This window comes from Anarhichas minor, unplaced genomic scaffold (assembly GCF_050575085.1).
Source record: "Anarhichas minor isolate MPS153535 unplaced genomic scaffold, ASM5057508v1 ptg000018l, whole genome shotgun sequence".
Classification (NCBI taxonomy): domain Eukaryota; kingdom Metazoa; phylum Chordata; class Actinopteri; order Perciformes; family Anarhichadidae; genus Anarhichas; species Anarhichas minor.
Window position 1 is genome coordinate 14,787,870 of NW_027466464.1, and position 22,259 is coordinate 14,810,128.

General features: G+C 43.0%; 2 protein-coding genes across 2 annotated transcripts; one reads left to right on the forward strand and one right to left on the reverse strand.

Annotated features, from left to right (window-relative positions):
• Window positions 1–266: 266 nt before the first annotated feature.
• Window positions 267–7,101, reverse strand: cavin2b (caveolae associated protein 2b). The gene is made up of 6 exons (XM_076095067.1): window positions 6,699–7,101; window positions 4,533–4,673; window positions 4,340–4,441; window positions 2,901–3,167; window positions 2,667–2,819; window positions 267–2,345 (listed from the first exon to the last, which is right to left on the reverse strand). Exons 1-6 carry the CDS (start codon window positions 6,987–6,989, stop codon window positions 1,998–2,000), a joined length of 1,302 nt encoding a protein of 433 aa, XP_075951182.1. The 5' UTR covers window positions 6,990–7,101; the 3' UTR covers window positions 267–1,997.
• A 2,129-nt stretch (window positions 7,102–9,230) lies between these two features.
• On the forward strand, window positions 9,231–22,237 carry vps16 (VPS16 core subunit of CORVET and HOPS complexes). The gene is made up of 24 exons (XM_076094926.1): window positions 9,231–9,375; window positions 10,133–10,221; window positions 10,414–10,505; window positions 10,948–11,076; window positions 12,539–12,683; window positions 12,758–12,873; window positions 13,054–13,176; window positions 13,261–13,316; window positions 13,513–13,602; window positions 14,244–14,415; window positions 14,512–14,643; window positions 14,758–14,885; window positions 15,054–15,089; window positions 15,414–15,522; window positions 15,663–15,797; window positions 15,919–16,027; window positions 16,102–16,199; window positions 16,376–16,480; window positions 16,584–16,661; window positions 16,927–17,013; window positions 19,924–20,006; window positions 21,447–21,543; window positions 21,630–21,733; window positions 21,813–22,237. Exons 1-24 carry the CDS (start codon window positions 9,326–9,328, stop codon window positions 21,952–21,954), a joined length of 2,505 nt encoding a protein of 834 aa, XP_075951041.1. The 5' UTR covers window positions 9,231–9,325; the 3' UTR covers window positions 21,955–22,237.
• The last annotated feature ends 22 nt before the right edge of the window (window positions 22,238–22,259 follow it).

The window sequence follows — 22,259 nt, forward strand, 5'->3', positions numbered from 1 at the left end:
GGCTGTGTTGGTTCTAAGCCCCGCCCCTGAACCATCCCATTGGCTGCTGAGGAGGACACCCCACTCTCTGACCCTGCCCCCTCCCACAGAGACAGTAGAGTCTCAGTGGAGACCAGACTCCATTCAGCACAGATCTTTAGCTGTAGAACCATTTTACAGGTTCATTGAACCATTTAGAGGACAGAAATAAATAATAATGATGTATGTGTTTGTATTTATACATGTATAGATACATATAAAATAAAATGAGAGCCAGGAAACAGAAATGTGGTTACACAGATAGATTTTATTAATTATAAAATTCAGGTCAAACTTTAACAGGAAGTCAAACAGGAAAAGTTCTTTGGCAGCAAAAAGTTTCTATATTATGTAAAAAAAACAACTGAAAACAACAGACAAAAAACATCAGTCTGCTTTTAACACTGTATATATATTAAAAGTATTTAACTCAGTGTGTATGTATATATATATGTATATATGTATGTATGTATATATGTATGTATATATATATGTATATATATATGTGTATATATGTATATATATATGTATATATATATATATGTACATAAATACTGAGTATTTAACCTTCCTCTTACATACTAAATACTAAATCGATTGTGTCATAGATCAAACTGTTTGATCAGTTCTGCTGATCAGTGTTTCTGTCACTGTTTCAGTTATTAATACTTTTGTGTAGTTAATAAGCGGATCAATTATCAACAGCCTGGTTATTATTCAGTGTAGATATCAACACACATACTCAGGGGAACGTGAGAGGAACCTTAAGAAAAAGCTAGGGGGAACCTTGAAGGAACCTCAGTGGAAATGTGAGGGAACATCAGAAGGAAACCCAAGTAGAATGTTAGAGGAACCTCGTAGGAAGAACTTTGTGAAACATGAGAGAAACTTTGTACGGACCTAGTTCAACATTAGAGGAACCCGGGGGAAAACGTTGTGAAACATTAGAGAAACTTTGGACGGTCCCAGGGGAACATTAGAGGAACCTTGGAGGAACCCGGGGGAAAACTTTGTGAAGCATTAGAGAAACTTTGGATGAACCTAGAGGCATCTTAGGGGAATCATTAAAACCTTATAGGAACGCGGGGGAGAACATTGTGAAACATTAGAGAAACTTTGGGGCGAACTTAAGGAGATCTTAGGGAAACATTGGAGAAACCTTGGTGGAACCCGGGGGAAAACTTTGTGAAACAATAGAGAAACTTTGGACGAACTTAGGGGAACATTATAGGAACCTTGGAGGAATAAAACACAAAAACCTTTATGGGAACTCTGGTGGAACCTTGGTCACGCATTGGAGAACGATAGAGGTACTTTAGTGAAAACAGGTATCTTTTGGGGAATGTTAGGCCGACCTTTTGAGGAACCTTGAGAAAATGGGAAACGGTAGTAGAATCTTAGAGGAACCTCAAAGCAAGTATAATGTTACAATGAATGCAACATCAGAGGAACATCTGTTCAGCACCATGTTTTCAGTGATTGAGTTCTATGGTTTCTTAATGTATGTATGTTAGTTTGATTGATTAGCCGAGTGTTAGTTTGGTTATTTTTATATCAGTGATAACAAGAATAAAAAATAATTTGACCAGATAAATTTGACAAGAAGAGAACGTGTAACTCCAAATTTAGTGATGTTTTTATTTTTTAGGTTTTCAGATCAGTTGAAGAATAAACTGTGAAAATTCTCAGACTTCATTCAAAACCTAAATTTAAAAATCAGAAAAATTAAAATGTTGGAGTTACATAGTTCTATCCATTAATAACACTTTAAAGGCACAGGTCAACATTTAGTGAACTCTACTTCTCTCCGAGGAAGCTAACTTGCTGTTTATGCAAAGCTAGCTGTCTTCATGCTAAGGTGGAAACATGGAAACAATCTGAACATCATTGATGGTTGTGAGGTCATAATAAATGATTGATCTGACTCCCAGAGGGGAACTTCACTAAATGTTGAACCGTTCCTTTAACAATCTGAGTGTTCAGGGTTCCTCCTCTTTCTCCTCTTGAGGCAGCGTGGAGGACAGAGCGTAGTCTTCACTGACTCCCTCTGAGACCACCGACAGATCCTCCACACCTCCCTTCTCCTCCTCCTCTTTCTCCTGCTCCTCCTCCTTCTCCTGTTCCTCTTCTTTCTCCTCCTCCTCCTGTTCCTCCTCCTCCTCTTTCAACTCCTGCTCGTCCGGAGCCAGCTGGGCGTGGACCTCGGTGAAGGAGACCTCCTGGTCAGTGTCGCCTAGTGGAGAGAGGTCGACGTCGGCCTCGACGACCACAGAGTCGTCCACCTGAAGAGAGGCATCGGGGGGCTGAGAGTCGGAGCTGCTCCGAGGCTGAAAACACAGAGAACCAAAGGTCACAGGAAGTGGAACCACACGGGAACCCTATGGATCTTTAGTGGACCAGCTGTGAGGACTAGAGAGAACCTTAAGGGGACCTGGTGTCAAACCTTGAGGATTGATCCAGGATACTTTCGGCAAAATTGGGGTGCCTTTGGAAAATGTTCAGAGCAACCATAGAGGAATGTTAGAGGAACCTTAGAGGAACTTTGTGGGAACCATAGAGGAACATTAGAGGAACCTTAGGGCCCATCAGTCTGAAGAGGACTTAATAGAACCTGCTGGTTCTTGGAGTAACAGAAGAACACAGACTACCTTCCTGATGCTGAAGGTCAGAGGTGAAACCTTCAGACTGGAGGTTCTCTTCTTGATCTTCTCTCGTTGTTCCTGAGAAACAATCTTTGTTCCGATCTTGGTCATCTTCTTCTCGATGTTCTGCCTGGAGAACGCCTTCTTCAGACTGTCGACCTGCAGAGAGAAGAACTATAACACCTGTCTGTCTGCCTGTACGCCTCTCTGTCTGCCTGTGTGCCTGTCTGTGTTTCTTACCTTCTTCAGACTGGAATGTTTCAGTTTCTCCGCTCTGGACTTCTCCATGTTCTCCAGATCGTGAGGCCACATCTCTTCGTCCTCTAGCTCCGCCTCCAGCCCGACGTCCTCATCAGACGATAGGTCGATGGTGTGAAGCCCGCCCTCCTGGGAACGGTTGCCGTCGGTGACGCCCGCCATCGATTCATCGCCTTCTTCCAAAATCTCTTCACGAGGGAACGGAGGAGGATCCTTCACGAAGACACTGGAGGGGATCTCGTTCTCCTCCTGAAGAAGGGAAGAGGAAATATTTGAGGAACCTGGAGAATGTTACTGGGCCCTTTGTGGAACCTCAGCATGAGGTTAAAGGAGCTTCAGTAAGACCTTTACAGAAACCTCGGGAACCTGAGAGAAACTGGTAAGGTGAACTTCGGGGAACCGTAGGAAATGGTAAGGTGAACTCTAGAGGAACCTGAGAGAAACTTTAGGGGAACCGTAGGAAATGGTAAGGTGAACTTTAGGGGAACCTGAGAAAAACTCTGGGGGAACCGTAGGAAATGGTAAGGTGAACTTTAGGGGAACCTGGGCGTTTGAGAAATGCGCCCAGGGAACATAAGGGGTTCCTTAAAAAAACATATTCAAAAATGTGAGCCAATAGTGGAACCTCGACAGGTTTGTCCACATACTTTTGTCCATTTAGCAGTTTCCAGTTTGTGTAAAAAGACTTTTTAGACAGAACAACAACACAAACAGGAGGATGAAGAGCTGAAAGAGTGAAACGCTGACAGAGAACCACACCCACTGAGCCACACATGCAGTGAGGAATGCTGGGTATCTTAGGGAGAACAGGAATGTTAAGTGTTGGTGAAATAAGACAGACACACGATACGCATGAAACACACTAATGCTGCAGTAATGATCTGCAGCTGGTTAGAACACATGACCACCATGTACAGTACACATTGTAAACAGAGTACAGTACTTAGTTACCTTTACTCACCAATAATAACATGTTATTACCTATAATAAACTGTAGTTGTGGTTGTCAGCAGTCTGACTTTAATATAACTCACTTTGTTGTAACCGTGACAACCAGATCACATGATGACAGCTCAGACCTCAAGTTCACTTCCTGCAGCAGCCAACGACCAAATAAGGCCACAGATTGAAAATGAACAACAGACAAAGAGAGAGCTGGAGAACCATACTGTCTGTGGATAAAAAAGGTCTCTGGAGAACTTTACTATCACTGGAAAACCATACTATGTGCAGAACGTATTTGTGGAGAACCACTGTCTGAGGAGAACTAATGTCTGTGAAGAAAAAAGGTCTGTGGAGAGCTTTACTATCGATGAGGGAATAATGCTATCAGTGGAGAACCATACACTCTAGAAAGAATTCTACAGATGTCGAAAGAACTGGAGAACTTAAACCTTTAACTGACCCTTCATCACACTCACCTGGAAGATGAGAACTTTGAAGTTGTTCCTGCTGATCAGGTGATGATGGTTCGCCTCCAACTTCCTCACCTGGTGACCCTGACGCTCCATCTTATCACGAACCTTCAGGAGCAGGTGAAGGTATAAGTATAGGTACAGGTATATTTAGATACAGGTGTGAAGATACATTTAGAAACAGGTGTGATATATTTACCTCCTTCATGGTGACGGACAGTTTGCGGCTCTTGTCCAGCAGCTTGCTGACGGTGTTGGAGGTGTGACTGTGGCTCTTGGAGAGTTTGGTCATATCAGCCTGGATCCCTCTGACCACACCTTCCATCTCCACCTGATGCACCTGGAACACAAGCAACCAATGACTGAAGTTTTAGAAGCTTCATGAATCACCTGGAGGGATAATGCTAGCTAATGTAAGCTAATGTTAGCTAATGCTAGCTAATGTTAGCTAATGTTAGTTCCACCAGGAAAATCATGCCCCGATCACGTGACCCTCTCCAGAAGATCTGGAAACCTTGATTACCAATTGCCTACCAGGTTAATTCAACATAACTGATTACAGGTGTTACTGATGTTGTTACAGTCAGCATTTTATAATTCTACTACTACCGACATGAGGATGAAGCAGCTGTTATTGTCCAGTCTCCAGCTCACATAGCGGACGTTTGAAGTCAGTAATTAATTCTTATCTTGTTCTGCACAACTATTGTGAAGTTCACACAAACTGTAAAGGAACAAAAGCATAACTGTTATCCAGGTCGACAGAGACTTCAGACACCAGCAGAGCTACGAGTGAGGGACGTGTGATGGACGCATAATCTCGTAAACTTTGAATTCTAAGTGTTCATTTTAAAGTAAATTTGATGTGTGAGAGAAAGAGAGAGACCCGCAGAGTTGTAACTAAGTCTGAAAAATAAAACTTCTTAAACTTTCCATGAAATTTGTGTTTGAGTTATAGAGGAAGATTTTAGAGGAAGATCTTAAGTATTAAACACAACCTTTTATTATGAAAGAAAACTACAATACTCTGTCGTATTTTCTGTAACTAAGCAACCAATCTACTTCCTGTTTGTTCCTGTGTGTTGTACGTGAATAGTCGTGATATTTCGTTTTCAGGTTTGCATTTCGCAAACGATGCTGAAACGCCCGTTAGGACGGAGATGGTTTTTGTTTTAAAACATTGGACAATGTGTTTGGTTAACAGCTGAATGCTAACATTACTACCAGTACACTCACTGCTGTAGCTCTGTCGCTCACTTTTATTGTTTCCACCAAACCAGCCTGAACATGAATGAATCCAGACAACAGGAAGCAGTTTGTCTGCTTCGTGCTTCAGTTAAAAATGCAGCTAAAGGTCAAAGTTATGAAACGATGTTTGTTTTAAATGAGTTCTCTGTGAACAAAGACTTTCAGCTGAAGCTTCTTGATATGAGAAACGTGAGGAATCTACAGTCAGAGTGAAACATCTGGTAACCAGTTAAATTTAACCTCCGAGTGCTGCTGAGGGTCACGAGACCTCTGAATCAGATCTTTGTCTGCGAAACATTCATCAAAGGAACAGAAACGCAGAAACAAGCTGACTTAAAGTTAAAGAGACAATCAAAAAGATGATTCTGAAATGGATAGAAAGTGTTTCCATGTCAACAGTTGAAGTTAAAGTTTATTTAGTAGAGTTTGGTTTGGAAGGATTCTCTAAAACGTAACATGTCTTAACTACACATGTCTGTACTGGAGTCTGTACTGTTTCTTTAGATCAACATAAAGTTGTGACGAGTGAAACAACAAACAGTTTGTAAATCAACTGTTTTTTGTTTGTGAAGTTTGGTTTGGAAAGATTTTCTGGATTTTTTTTCAACTCTGAATCTGTCGTCTGTACGACGTCTGTAACCCTAACCTGAGTGAGTTCAGGTTCCTGCACCACACTCGGTACCATTGTTAGTACATTGTCTGTAGTGGAGTCTGTACTAAAGTCTGTACTGGAGTCTGATCCGGAGTTAGTTCTGGTTCCTGCACTGGAGTCTGTACTATAGTCTGTACCGCAGTCTGTACTGGAGTCTGCACTAGAGTTAGTTCTGGTTCCTGGACTGGAGTCTGTACTGGAGTCTGCATTGGAGTTAGTTCTGGTTCCTGTACTGGGGTCTGTACTGGAGTCTGTACTGGAGTCTGTGCTGGAGTTAGTTCTGGTTCCTGTACTGGAGTCTGTACTGGAGTTAGTACTGGAGCTGGTACACAGTTTAGTACAGGTGTGGTGAAGTACTGGAGTCTGTACTGGTGTTTGTATTGAAGTCTGTACTGGAGTCTTTACTAAAGTCTGTACTGGATCCCCACAGTCAGGCCTGATTTTAAGGTGTGGCCCCTGGCTCACCTCCATCTTGTTCTGGTTCTCCTGAACGGCGTCCAGCATGTTGACCAGTTTGTCCAGCAGAGTGAGGACTGTGATGGCGTTGACGGGACCCTGACTCATCGTCTCGGGGTCAAATCCTACCAGGGCAGATAAGGGAGAGACTTGGTCGTCCTCCTGCTGGTCCTGCTGGTCCTGCTGGTCCTGCTGGTCCTGCTGGTCCTGCTGGTCCTGCTGGTCCTGCTGGTCCTGCTGGTCATGGTTCAGAGGGGGGACCAGTAGGTCCTGGGTCTGGTGGGTCTCCGTGGTCACCATGACTGTCCTCACTCGTCAGAGAGACGACTCGGAGTTGAAGCAAAACTCCAGAAAGTCTTTCTGCTGCAGAAAAACACTGATCTCCACCTCTTTGTGTGTGTGTGTGTGTGTGTGTGAGTGTGTGAGTGTGAGTGTGTGTGTGTGTGTGAGTGAGTGTGTGTGTGAGTGTGCTGCCCTCTGATTGGTTGGCTCAGAGAAAACTTTCCATGTAACTTCCCAACTGTGGGAACGTCCACACCTTTAACTGCTTCACTGCCACATGAACAATTTCTCTGTTTGACTTTAAATACAGACGGACTTCATCTTTACTGCTTTATTAATTAATTAAATTTTATTAAATTAATGCTCCACTTGACTTCTATTGTTTTAAAATAAATCATATGTAAAAAATAAAAACACAGATTATAAAAATCCTTTTTTTTGTATCGTTCTGAAGGAAACTTTTAAACCAAAAAACAAACATTTGAATCTAAAATGTAATAAATAAAAAATGAAAATTAATCTTATATATTTTCTTATATAACATTAAAATAATAAAAACAAACATGAGTAAAATAATACAGAAAATCCGTCCATAAATATTTGGAGATTAAATGTGATCTAAATTTGAATAAATTAAAGATTAGAGTGACCTGAAAGGGTTAACTCTCTCTCTCTCTCTCTCTCTCTCTCTCTCTCTCTCTCTCGTTAATGTCTCTCTACCACACCCAGAGGGGAGGAGGGCTGTTACCATGGCGACAGGGCAGGTCTGTTTATGTTTGTAGAGATAGAGAGAGAGACAGAGAGAGACAGACAGCGAGAGAGAGAGAGAGAGAGAGAGAGAGAGAGACAGAGACAGAGAGAGACAGACAGAGAGAGACAGACAGACAGAGACAGAGCGACAGACAGAAAGAGAGAGAGAGACAGAGGGGTGAGCAATGGTTCCTTCCAGATGACTTAAAAACTTGAGAGAGAGAGAATAACTCTTACTGTCTTTCCCCCTCCCCCTCCCTCTCTCTCTCTCTCTGTCTCTCTCTCTCTCCCCCCTCCCTCTCTCTCTCTCCCCCCTTCCCTCTCTCTCTCTCTCTCTTTGTGTTAAAAACTGGTTTGTTTTGTTTCCTTCACACAACTTCTCTGAATAAACAACGTTCATAACCAAACCTCCTGAATTTAAAGGAAACAAAACATTTAAAGTATTCAAAGTAAACACTTTACTGTTTGTTTGTTAGAAGAAGAAGAGTTGGTCACAGGAGTGAGGAAGTGAGGATGTGAGAAAGTGAGGAGGCATAAAGTCTCAGCATCCTCAGGTTTCTCTCTAAACTCCGACCTGTTGAGGACGACTTGAGGATTTACAGAACCTGTATTTGATGTGATCAGGTGTTGATGATAAATATCGACTGTCAGGATTTAATCATGTGACTCTGACTCTTCAACAACAACATTGATATATATATTATGTATATTATATTTATTATGTTTATCTAGAACCAAGAACACAGAACCGTTCAGCAGCAGGTCAGAGAAGAACGAGGTGGAAACAGGAAGTCAAACACAATACACTCGTTACTCTGTACTGTGTGTGTGTGTGTGTGTGTGTGTATGTTTTTTTGGGGGGGAGTACTTCCTTTAATTGTATTTGGGAATGTCAGGAATTCAACAGATCAGTCCAGATGTGTTTAACCTCCTGATGAAACGTTTTACTGTGTTAGTATTAGTATAAGTATTAGTAGTAGTACTAGTGTTACTTTTACTGTTAGTATTAGTATAAGTATTAGTATTAGTATGACTATTAGTATTAGTATAAGTATTAGTATTAGTATGAGTATTAGTATTAGTATAAGTATTAGTATTAGTATGACTATTAGTATTAGTATTAGCATCCAACATGTTCTCAGGATGAAGAACAAACTTTAACTCTAAAGTCAGAGAGCTACTTTCAAACTTTATTGTCAACCGAGTGTTTCATTTTGGTTTTTGCTTTGTTGTGTATACAGTCTTTTGTGCTTTATTTGGTTTATTTGGTTTTATAGTAGTAGTAGTTTATTATTTTCTAAATGTTTATCTGTTATTGTTGGTCTGCTGCTGTTTTACATCAAGTTGATCTGCTTAACTGATGACTTTATATGTAATTTATATGGTTTAGATGAAAATGTATTTAGAAAATATAAAGTCTTGTTTTAGTCCATAAACTTAATTAATGAAGACAGTTTTAGTTCAATAAATATCTGCAGCCACCAGGAGGCGACATCAACAAAATGCTGTTTAATGGACCTTAGAAGAAGAAGAAGAAGAAGCAGCAGCAGCAGCAGCAGATCACCTGACTGAGTTAAACACAGAATGATCACACTGAAGACAACATGTCGTTCATCACAGCCAACTGGAACCCGCTGGGTGAAGCTTTCTATCGGTCAGTTTATCTCTGGTTTACTGGTCAGACAGCAGTTAGCATTAGCAGCTAACATTAGACAGCAGTTAGCATTAGCTTTGCAGCTAACAACACACTGCAGCTGTACATAAGCTGTCATTACATGTTAGCCGTTAGCTCGCTGTGGGCTGCTAACGTGACTCTGTTAGCTGTCTGTTAGCCTGTCTGTTAGCTGTCTGTTAGCTGTTTGTTAGCTGTCTGTTAGCTGTTTGTTAGCTGTCTGTTAGGGTTAGGGTTAGCTGTCTGTTAGCCTGTTTGTTAGCTGTCTGATAGCCTGTTTGTTAGCTGTCTGATAGCCTGTTTGTTAGCTGTCTGTTAGCCTGTGTGTTTGCTGTCTGTTAGCCTGTTTGTTAGCTGTCTGTTAACCTGTTTGTTAGCTGTCTGTTAACCTGTTTGTTAGCTGTCTGTTAGCCTGTTTGTTAGCTGTCTGTTAGCCTGTTTGTTTGCTGTCTGTTAGCCTGTTTGTTAGCTGTCTGTTAGCCTGTTTGTTAGCTGTCTGTTAGCCTGTTTGTTAGCTGTCTGTTAGCCTCAGGTGAGTTACCTTCAAGACAAATTGATCAGAAGACTTTTAGCTTCAGAATCCACCTTCAGTCACGTTAACAAGGTTTTTAAAACGTCACTGAGAAACACTGCAGCTTTAAATATTGAACTTTTTGAATGGAGTCTGGTGAAAAACAACAGAAGTTTAATATGAGCTGAAATAATTAATCATCATGTTTATGTTTGTGTTTGTTTTCAGTAAAAGTGAACTTTATGAGATGAGCTGGAACCTGAAGGACGGACTCAGAGACTGTCTGGTGTCTGCAGCTCCTTATGGAGGTCCAATAGGTACACACACATGTATACACACACAGACACACACATGTATACACACACACACACACACACATGTATACACACACTAACACACATACACGTATACACACATAAACACGAATGCACTCATTATAAACATTCAACGATAACAATGAAAGGAGTAACAGTGTTTTCATAAAGTGTCGATGTTCCATTGTGTCTCAGCTCTCCTCAGAGAACCTCACAGACGTTCTCCGAGCTCTCGTCCTCAGTTAGAGATTTATTCTGCGTCTGGAGTCTCCATCGCCAGCTTCCCGGTAAACACACACCTGTCCTCATGAACCAATCACTTCCTTCTTCATTGTTAGTGTTATTATTGTCTCCTCGAAGCAAGGAAAGGAATCGAGGAGATCCGTTAGAAAACAAAGTGTTCTCCATCTTCTCCTCGCTCCTCTGGTTCTACCAACGTTCTCATGTGGTGGAACCATGTTTGTGTTACAGTTCGTATTAATCAGTAACACAAAGTAACTTAGTACTAATGTACATAAAGAATTATGTACAACTTGATGCTGCTTTCTATATTTCTGTAATATCAAACTAGTTTATTAGAATAAGAAGGGTTTTCCAAAAGGTTTGGTGGTGTTCGTGGTTAGATTCCACTGTATTATGATAATACTGTCAGTTGTCTGTAATGAGCTCCCTGTCTCTCTCTGTACCCATCTGTCTCTCTCTCCGTACCTGTCTGTCTCTCTCTTTCAGTGGAAGAGTGGTCCGGTGGTCCACTTGGGTTGGACGGTTAATGATGAGCTGTTGTGTATTCAGGAGGATGGATCAGTTCTGATCTACGATCTGTTCGGATCCTTCAAGAGACACTTCAGTATGGGACAGGTCAGTCTGTTAACTAGTCTGTTAACATGTTAACTAACATGTAGTTAGTTTGTTAGAGTTAATGTTGTGTGCTTGTTGTTGTTGTTGTAAACAGGAAGTGGTCCAGAGTCAGTTGTTAACATGTTGTTGTTGTTGTAAACAGGAAGTGGTCCAGAGTCAGGGCCCCGTTCCTCGTACGTGGTTCAACTAAGTCGATCAAATGTCCTATTAGCAGCCTAAATTAACCCGATGATTGAAGTCAGGCTATCTCGGTTTCTCCAAGGCTGATCCTCTCAAACAGTCTCGTTAATTCGAAACAGACGATCAGGATCAGGATAATTGCGCGTGCCCGTCCTACTTCAAAAGGGGGAAGCGTCGATCACCGAAACCATGATTTTCTAACAGTACAATGACAAATAAACTCAAAGAAAGAGCCTCTTTTTACTCCGCTGACGAGCAGGAGATGATCAGGAATGCATATGAGGAATTCAAGACCATAATCACGGCTAAATATAACACCTCCACCGCTGTGAGGGCTAGACAAGAAGCACGCAAAATATCACAGACAAGTTAAATGCGTAAGTGTTGTAAATGTATCGGCTCATTTTAATGCCTCATCACCCCAATCAATCAGATTATGTCTTTAAATGTGCTGCTGGCAGTAGGCTTAATGAATGCATCATCCAATGAGATCTATAGCGACAATAATGATCTCAACTCTTTCAGAATAAGTAATAAAAACAAGCCCAAAGAGTATCTAACTGATACTCATTAATATGAGGATATATGTACTGTATGCCCTTATGTATCATGTACTATATATGTGTATATACATGTATGTGTAGATTACCATATAGAATTAGCAGTCTGAATATGTGTGTGTGAATCTGTGTGTGGGCGGATCAGTATGTATGTGTGTATTATTCATCATCAGACATTCAATCAATTGAAGCAGTGAAGATAAATAGTGTGATTCTCTCTATTCTTATCATGAGTCCACCTTCATCATGTTCTACAGTAATGATATGCTGGTGTACTAATAACACTGTCATATCATTATGAGTGCTTTAACCCTCATGTATGCAAAGCAGCCATCAAGAGGACATGGGAGCAAGTAAACACTAAGCACACACACATTACTCAGAATGCTGAGTCAGTACAATATGTGCCATGGTGATGTAATGAACACATCCATAAGTTTATTAAGCGCCAAATAAACTGTACAAACAGCACGGCATGCAGCGGCTTTCCCGATGTTCTCCGCATCGCCGACACTGTACTAAATGTACCACTCGCAGAACAGCTCAAGGCTGCATCCAGTCTGTGAGACATCAATGCTCGGCTGTGGCGTGTGGTGTTCAATGTATGCTCCAGAAGGTCTGGAAATAAATATCCTGAAAAGTATCCGGCTAACTCAGTTAGCCACGTACGAGGAACGGGGCTCTGTCAGTTGTTAACATGTTGTTGTTGTTGTTGTAAACAGGAAGTGGTCCAGAGTCAGGTGTTAGAAGCCAAAGTTTTCCACTCTCCTTATGGAACAGGGGTCGCCATAGTAACGGGCTCATCACGCTTCATCTTGGCGACGAACATCGACGACCTGAAGCTCAGAAGGTTACCTGAAGTCCCAGGTAGGTCACACCTGTTCACCTCTTAATCTGGGTTATAGTGTTGAACTGAATCTAATCTGTCTGTCTGTCTGTAGGTCTACAGGGGAAACCGTCCTGCTGGGTCGTCCTGAACCAGGACAGACAGACTAAAGTCCTCCTGTCCAACGGACCTGAACTCTACATCCTGGATAACACGTCCTGTACTGTGGTGGTGAGAGAGATAGTTAGTTAGTTAGTTAGTTAGAAAGGGACAGACGCAACTAACCTCACCTGTCTGTTTTCCACGTCCTCCAGGTCTCAGTCTACATGCCATTATCTTTTAGTTTTACAGACGGGTAAACAGACAGACAGGTAACTAACCTCACCTGTCTTTGTACCCGTGTGTCCTCAGTGTCCTCCAGGTCTCGGTCCTCAGGCCGGCAGTATCGTCCACATGTCTGTGTCTTTCAGCTATAAATACCTGGCTCTCTTCACTGACTCTGGACACCTGTGGACAGGCCCCTCCCATCTCCAGGTGAGCTGCTCCAACTCGCTGTTTGATCTGACCTGAGGCGGCGGTGTCTGTGTGAATGATTGACAGGTGCTTCTGTGTCTGCAGGACAAAATGAGTGAAGTCGACACTAAGAAGTCGACCCCTCCCAAACAGATGGTCTGGTACGTCTACCTGTTTGTCTACTTTTATGTTTACCTATTTAACCTGGTTATCTGTCTTATGTACCTGTTTTAGTTTGTACATCTATACCTCTCTGTTGGCCATCTACAGTATTTACCTGTCTGTCCTTGTGTTTGTCTGCTTCTTACTGTTTACCTGTCTGAATACTGACCTGTCTCACTATCTGTACCTGTCCAGGTGTCGCAGACCAAAGAGTCAGCAGCCGTCTGTGGTGTTGATGTGGGAGAGACTGCTCATGGTGGTCGGAGTGTGTCAAGACACCATCCAGTATCCTTTAAACCAGTTCAGACTGGAACCACAACCCAACTAGGGCAGCCTGGTGCTCCAGGTGTTCGTTATTGTTCTCCTGGAGCTTGTTAGGGTTCTCCTGGAGCTTGTTATTGTTCTGCTGGAGCTTGTTATTGTTCTGCTGGAGCTTGTTATTGTTCTGCTGGAGCTTGTTATTGTTCTGCTGGAGCTCGTTAGGGTTCTGCTGGAGCTTGTTATTGTTCTGCTGGAGCTTGTTATTGTTCTGCTGGAGCTCGTTTGGGTTCTGCTGGAGCTTGTTTGGGTTCTGCTGGAGCTTGTTTGGGTTCTGCTGGAGCTTGTTTGGGTTCTGCTGGAGCTTGTTATTGTTCTGCTGGAGCTTGTTTGGGTTCTGCTGGAGCTTGTTATTGTTCTGCTGGAGCTTGTTATTGTTCTGCTGGAGCTCGTTATTGTTCTGCTGGAGCTCGTTATTGTTCTGCTGGAGCTCGTTATTGTTCTGCTGGAGCTCGTTATTGTTCTGCTGGAGCTTATTGGGGTTCTCCTGGAGCACGTTATTGTTCTGCTGAAGCTTGTTAGGGTTCTCCTTGGACTCGTTAAGCTGGTTTTATGTTAAATACCCTCTGTCTGGTCAGGTGACGTTGACCCTTGACCCTTGACCTCAGGTTCCCCATAGAGGACCAGTGTGTTTTGGTCGGAGAGCTGGACGGAGTTCGCATCATCAGCTCGACCAATCAGGAGCTGCTTCAGGAGGTTCCTCTGGTCTGTCAAGACATCTTCAAAATCGCCTCCATGGCTCCTGGAGCTCTGCTGCTGGAGGCCCACAGGGAGTACGAGGTAACAACCCGTCTGTCTGAAAGAACAACAAAGTCGGTCTCACTGCATGTTTCTCTGATGATAAATATTTCTGTTTTTTTTTGTATTTTTGTGTAGAAGTCAAGTCAGAAGGCTGATGAGTACCTGAGAGAGATCAAGGAGCAAAGCATGCTGGGAGAAGCAGTCCGACAGTGCGTTGATGCAGCAGGACACGAATACGACACAAACACGCAGAAATCCCTGATGAGGGTAAGAACATGAGAACATCCGCCGGGTTCTGTACATTGTGTCATTGGTCTAAGGTGGGACATGTTTTGTTCTGTTCTATTGTTCTGTGTTCTTACACTGTCTCTTGTCCACTAGGCAGCGTCCTTCGGTAAGTGCTTCCTCACAGACTTCAGTCCCGATCCATTTGTGTCGACCTGCAGAGAACTCAGAGTGCTGAATGCCGTCAGAGAGATCAGCGTCGGGCTGCCGCTCACTCACACTCAGTATCCTCTGACTCAAGTGCATCATGGGACATGTAGTGTACCTTATAATTTACGTGTAAAATCTGCTTTTAATCTGTCGTGATTGGGGGGTTAGTGACTGATGTCATCATCTGATGTTTGACCACCGGCCAATCAGATGGTAACGAGCTCCTTGACATCTGACCTCAGATTCAAACAGCTGACTCTACAGGTGCTGATCGACAGGTGAATCAGCTCATCCAACCTATCTTTCTGTCTCACCTGTCCATCTCTCTTGATCTGGAGGCGACTGTGGCTAAGTGGAGAGCAGGGCCGCCCTTCAATCGGATGATCGGCGGTTCGATCCCCGGCTCCGCTAGTCGCATGTCGATGTGTCCTTGAGCAAGACACTTAACCCCCCAAAATTGCTCCTGTAGCTGTGCCTACGGTGTAGAAATGTGATAGAATCTGGATTGGAAGTCGCTTTGGATAAAAGCGTCTGCTAAATGAATGTAATGTAATCTGTCGTCCTCTCACCTGTCTGTCTCTCTGTACCTGTCTGCCTCCCAGGTTGGTGTATCGACAGTTTTATCCATTAGCGATAGAAATGTGTCGTTACCTGAAGATTCCAGATTATCAGGGAGTCAGCAGAGTCCTTAAACACTGGGCTTCATGCAAGGTAAACTGTCTCACCTGACTCACCTGTCTCACGTGTCACACCTGACTCAACTGTCTCACCTGACTCTTCTCAGTCTGCTTCAGCTTCAGAATGTTTGGCTGCATTAACACTGCTCGTTACTAACTCACCTGTGACTTCAGGTGCAGCAGAAGGACCTATCGGACGAGGCCATAGCCCGAGCCGTGTGTGTAAAGGTGGGAGACTCACCTGGTGTTTCTTACTCGCACATCGCAGCTAAAGCTTACGAATGTGGACGCACTGAGCTCGCCATCAAGGTAACAAGATGTACCTGTATTGATTAGTGTTGTATACACACACAGTGTGAGTTATATACCTGTGTGTTACCTGTATAGAAACGCACACATACTGACTGTCTTTCTTATACCTCTGTGTCAGCTGTTGGACTTCGAGGCTCGCTCAGGTGAGCAGGTTCCTCTGCTGTTGAAGATGAAGAGGAGTCAGTTGGCTCTCAGTAAAGCTGTGGAGAGTGGAGACACTGACCTAGGTGAGTGTCTGCTAGCCCCGCCCACCTGTCTGTCAGGTAGATGACGTCACCTTGATTGTTTCCTGTGTTCCCAGTTTACACAGTGGTGACGTACCTGAAGAACGAGATGAACAGAGGAGACTTCTTCATGACTCTGAGGAACCAACCTGTCGCACTGAGCCTCTACAGACAGGTGCTCTTCATCTTCATCATCATCACTGTTATTATTCTGTCCTTTATTGATCTGTAGGTGTTGATCCTGTAGGTGTTGATCCTGTAGGTGTTGATCCTGTAGGTGTCGATCCTGTAGGTGTCGATCCTGTAGGTGTCGATCCTGTAGGTGTTGATTATGTTGTATTTCTGTTTTAGTTCTGTAAACTGCAGGAAACAGAAACTCTGAAGGACCTTTATAATCAGGATGATGACCACCAGGAACTCGCCAACTACTACGTTACTGCTAGTTATAGAGAAAAGGTACCAACAGGTTTAACTCTGATGTGGACTAAAGAACCAGACCAAGACCACCTCAGAGTTGGATCTAGGTCTGATTCCTGTCTGTCTGTCTGTCTGTCTGCAGAGGTTAGAGAACCGTCTGTCTCTGCTGCAGAGTGCTGTGGATGAATACAACAAAGCCAAGAACGAGTTTTCTGCAAAGGTAAAACTCATATATATATATATATATATATATATATATATATATATATATATATATATATATATATATATATATATATATATATATATATATATATATATATATATATATATATATATATATATATATATATATATATATATATATATGAGATCAAATCTCAAAGCTGAAACTCGCACAAATGCTCTGTTTACAGGTGTGATCAGTGGATCAGTTTAATAACAGTCCATCATTCACAATCTAACTTTAAATATTCTGTCTACAGGCTACAGAGGAAGAGATGCGTCTCCTACGTTTCCAACGCAAACTTGACGACGAGAAAGGGGCGGGGCTACTGGAACTATCTCTCCAGGTATTTAAAGGGGCGGGGCCACTGGAGTATCTCTAAATTTTTTTTATTTTATTTTTTTTATTTATTGCAAGACAGACAATACATAGACATAACACCAAGAGGATGACAAGAACAGTGGGATACAAGCCAGCAAATCATATAGTCAGTAATCTCTACAGGTATTTGAAGGGGCGGGGCTACTGGACTGTCTTGGTACGTGAAGGGGCGGGGCCACTCGAATGTGTGAGTAGTTCAGTTTCTCTTGGTCCTCAGGTGCCTCAGGTCATTTTAATTCGACTGACTCTAAGACCCAATCCCAATGTCCCCCCCTTACGGACTCACGGACTTTGAGGTGCGCTCCCGCTAAGTCCGTGAGGGTTTAGGGATGTCCCACTGTCAGATCGAGTGTTTGAGGGCTCTCTTGCAGACATTTTGAGCCCTTTATGAACCCTTTCCATAAGGGAATTACCCACAAATCATTGTAATGTGACGTTAAACACGGGGTAACCAGTGGATGCATGGAGACATAAAAAAAAAAAAGGTAAACAAAGAGGACGGTTCAGCCTGGAGTATTAAATTTACTGAGAAACATTTAACAAGGGTTAAAGATGGAACAAAAAATAAACTTCAAATCAGAGAATATTTATGTATTTATTCATCAAATATTTGATTTTGTCATTGAAGCCGTTTTGACAAAACGAGTAAATAGATTATATGAGATGACCTCATCTTGTGAGGAAAGAGCCTGAAGAGTTAATATCAGGGAGTACAAAGTATAAAATAAATACACACAATTGTACATCATATTTTTTGTTGTTTTCATGGTAACGTGATATTGTAGTGGGATGCGACCTGCTATGCTGTTCTACCAGCCACTAGCTCCCTGGGTCGGCTTAGTGGTCGTACAGTCTAGTGTTTGAAAGTATATTTTTTACTTACATTCTATACTGCCTGGGGAAGCTCCAGCTTCAAGATTACTTTACTACAGATAGATTTCTGCATAAAACGTAACCCTGAATAACCCGCGTTAGAATCCTATTTATCTCCGTTATGTGCTACGTTATGTGAAGCAGTGGGATGACAGGTTAAGCTTTATGAAGTCCTTTCACTATGGGATAAGATATGCGCAATCATTTAATGGGGCTTATCTCGTTACCATAGTTATTGTATACAAGACCGGTGGATCTACCATACGCAAATGGCAACCTGGTTGTGATCACTTACTTGTTATGTCTTTTAGTCTGAAGTCTCCGAGTCACTCTCTGCAGGGACGTCAGTGAGTAGGGCCACCCGGAGCGTTCTGCGCCTTGTTATGCTGTGGACCAAGCACTTAAAAGTGCTTTTAAAACAGGACTCCCCTCTTATGTGGATTTCCAACCTCGTATTACAGAGGTTGTTGGTTTTATTTTATGAAAGTAATATACAGGTTATGGCACAAAGATCCCTGCCGGAGGAAACCCTCTAGAGAATCGTTTTGTGTGAAAACAATGGAAATATATGGCTAGTTTAGACTCCTACCGGAGGGAAAATACCTCTAGAGCAGGGGTCTCAAACTCATTTTCACTCCGGGCCACATCAGCATCATGGTCGCCCACAAAGCGCCGGTTGTAAATGTAACTACTCGTAACATATTGTGAAATAACTCTCTGCATTTGATTATTGTTTATTCAAGTGTAAAAATATTGTACATGCAGTTATATAAATGTAAAATATATTTAAGCACATTTGTTATTATAACTTAAATCCTTTTAATTTAGGGTTAAGAAACCCACATTACTCTATCAAAGATCAAACTATTAAAGAAAATAGCAAAGACAAATATCAAACAAGTTATTACAATAACTTTGTTCAAAGCTTAAAATCCTTTCAAGGGTGCGTTTGCACAATCCCACGTGAAGTATTTCATGTGTTTTAAAGCCACGTTTAAAGTAGTCTTCAATGTACTCACAATACATTTCCATGTCAAATGTACAGTAACCAGCCAAAGAGCTGCTTCTGTGACTGTGTTTAAGTATTTCATAATTTTGACTTTCAATCTCATCATTTTGACTTTCTATCTCAGAATTATGACTTTCTATCATAGTTATGACTTTCTATCTCATAACTTCGACTTTGGGGATATTTTTATTATCAAGTCTAACTTAAAAAAGAAAAAAAAGAATTATTATTTTTTTTTTTTTTGCTGGCGGATTCGCGGGCCACATAAAATGACGTGGCGGGCCGAGTTTGAGACCCCTGCTCTAGAGAGTCGTGTTAGAATACCTAGCAAAGGAACCCTTCACGGCATTATGTTGAAATGTAAGATACTTCCTACCAAAGGAACCCTTCAGAGAAGTGTATAGAGGGGTGAAATCACACTACAATAGGAAACCCTATTGTAGTGTGTGGTCCAAAGCTTAAGCAAGAGAGCAAAAGTTGAACAGAAGACAGAGCGAAATGTCACTGCTTATCCTCCGCTAGTCTTCCGCTAAAAGCGGATGTAGGAGGCGCCTGCCTCTAGCGCGTGGCCGCTGACGCGGGGACGAGCTCTGCTGAGTATGAGAGCAGCAAAGGTGGGGGCTGACCATATTTGGGTAGTCAGTGTTTCCTGCCTCTAGCAGCGAGCTCTGCGGTGGAGGAGCAGCAAAGGTGGGGGCTGACTGTGTTTGGGTTGTCAGTGTTTTCATATCTTGACCGGCACAGCCGTCAACAATATGTTGCAGCAAAGTGCTGTCCCGTTAATATTTACACCATCTCAAGCCCTCACAGTCTCTCACACTCAACCACTCACCAGGTGACCTCAGTAAGTCCTTGAGGGTTCAGGGTCTGAGGCTTTAGGGGGGACATTGGGACTGGGCCAATGACCTTGTTATTACTTCTTAATTTGAACAAATGATACCAGACAGGATGTAGTCACAGCCTTTCCTGTGATGTCACTTCCTGTTTGTCCAGGCGACCATGGAGGCTCTGCTGGCTTTAGGACTCCACAAACAAGCAGAACAGCTGTACAAAGACTTCAGGGTACCTGACAAAAGGTGAGATGCTGCTTTTAGCTTCATGATGCTAGAACACACGACGACGATACGTTGATATGGTGATCGAGTAAAGCTTATTAAAGATATTCTGTCATTATTCTAGTAATGCATGAAGCTCTAAGATGCTCTAAAACAGAGGTAGCCAACACGGTGCCTGCGGGCACCCTGTCGCCCGCAGGGACCACGTGAGTCGCCCGCGAGACATGTTCTAAAAATAGCACTAGTCACCATGGAGCTCCGTCTAAAATTGTAGTTGCTGTTCTTTTTTAATCAAAAACACTTGCATTAGTGTAGATTGTAAAATGACAATATTTCTTGTCATAAGAGAGTTGGGTACCCGGAGGCGCACGGCGGACAGCCAGGAAGAGGCTGCCGTACTGCACTAGGTTTTCAGGTTCCGAATGGCGGGCGCTTCCCGTTGGCGCCAGACGCGCGCCGCGAGCGCACCCCGTCGTCAGGTCCGTAAATCCTCGGAACAGGCCGCGGGGCAATCCGACCGAAAAGGCCCAGACTAGAGGTTTGAACGCGGGCGCCCGAAGACGCTCGCGCGCCTCGGAGGGTTGGATCCCCCGCTCGGCTATAGACGAGACTGGTTACTAGTTTCTTCGTGGAGAAAAAGGTACCGTTGGAAACGCTGGTGTCGGTGACAACAGACGGGGCTCCCGCGATGACGGGCCGGCATGCAGGCTTCATTGCGCAATGCAAAGGTGACCCAGACTTTGCAAAATGTCTACATTACCACTGGATCATTCACCAGCAGGCGCTATGTGTAAAAGTAACCGGCTTTGATCACGTGATGATACAAAAATATCAGAGATGTGATACCTCTGACTTTCAAATGTTGAAACAGATTAACAGAAATAAAAGTTGCATGTTTAAATATGTATGTGTAGCTATACCATCATTGTTGTGGAAATCATTCTTAATAATTATTGTGAGGAATAATTAACTGACATGTGATCAGTCTCTTCACATATATTATTATTATTATTAAAAGGTGATCTGTGCAACTTTGTTATTCAGGAAGTTTGTATCAAATAAGTAGCCCTTCGTACTACTCGGTACCCTTGAAGTAGCTCTCAGTTTCAAAAAGGTTGGTGACCCCTGCTCTAAAACCTCTCTGCTGGTCTCACCTGTCTCTGTGTCTCTGCCGGTCTCACCTGTCTCTCTCTCTCGCTGTCTCACCTGTCTGTCTCTCTCGCTGTCTCTCTGCCGGTCTCACCTGTCTGTCTCTCTCGCTGTCCCTCTGCCGGTCTCACCTGTCTGTCTCTCTGCCGTCTCTCTGCCGGTCTCACCTGTCTGTGTCTCTCGCTCTACTTCTCTCTCTGCTGGTCTCACCTGTCTGTCTCTGTTTCTCTGCTGGTCTCACCTGTCTGTCTCTGTCTCACCTGTCTGTCTCACCCGTCTGTCTCTCTCGCTCTGCCGGTCTCACCTGTGCAGGTATTGGTGGTTAAAACTGAAGTCTTTGGCGGAGAAGGAAGAGTGGGAGGAGTTGGAGAAGTTCTCAAAGAGCAAGAAGTCTCCTATTGGCTACCTGGTAAGCCCCACCCCCTTTAGCCATAACCTTTTAAATAAAAGATAAAACTACGTTTCCCATGATTCTTAGCATTGACTCTTCTTCAGGCGTTTGTTGAAGTGTGCATGAAGAGTAACAACAAGTACGAGGCCAAGAAGTACGTTTCCAAGGTCACACCTGAGCAGAGGGTCAAAGCTCACCTGGCCGTCAGGTAAGACTCAGAGCACTGGTGACATCATCACTCAGGTGAGACCCGACCACTCAAGTAACTCTTCTTCTCATCCAATCAGTGACCTGGAAGGTGCTGTGGATGCCGCCATCGAGAGGAAGAATGAATCTGAGATGGGGGCGGTCCTCTCCAGATGCTCCGCCTCCGACCGCCTGTTGATTGACAGGTTGAACCGAGCCAGACCCTCAACTGCCAAAAAGTGATCCTCCATTCAGAGTGGGTGAACAAAGGCAGCTGATGGTCTGCTGACAAATGGTGATCTTCAGCTAAGAACCAGTTTCTTCTTCATGTGCTTTAATGTCAGAACTGACACATCTGATCATGTTATTGATCTGTGGTGATGTTTTCTTCTTCTGTGTTTCTGTCTCAGACCCCCCTCCTGTTCATATCGATCTTATTTTATTGATCACTGATCATTTGTAGCACACTTGTATAGTTTCATTTCCTGCTGTTGCTGCTTCATATTAAAAGCCCTATACCAGAGAACCAGCAGTTGTTTTATTGTGAA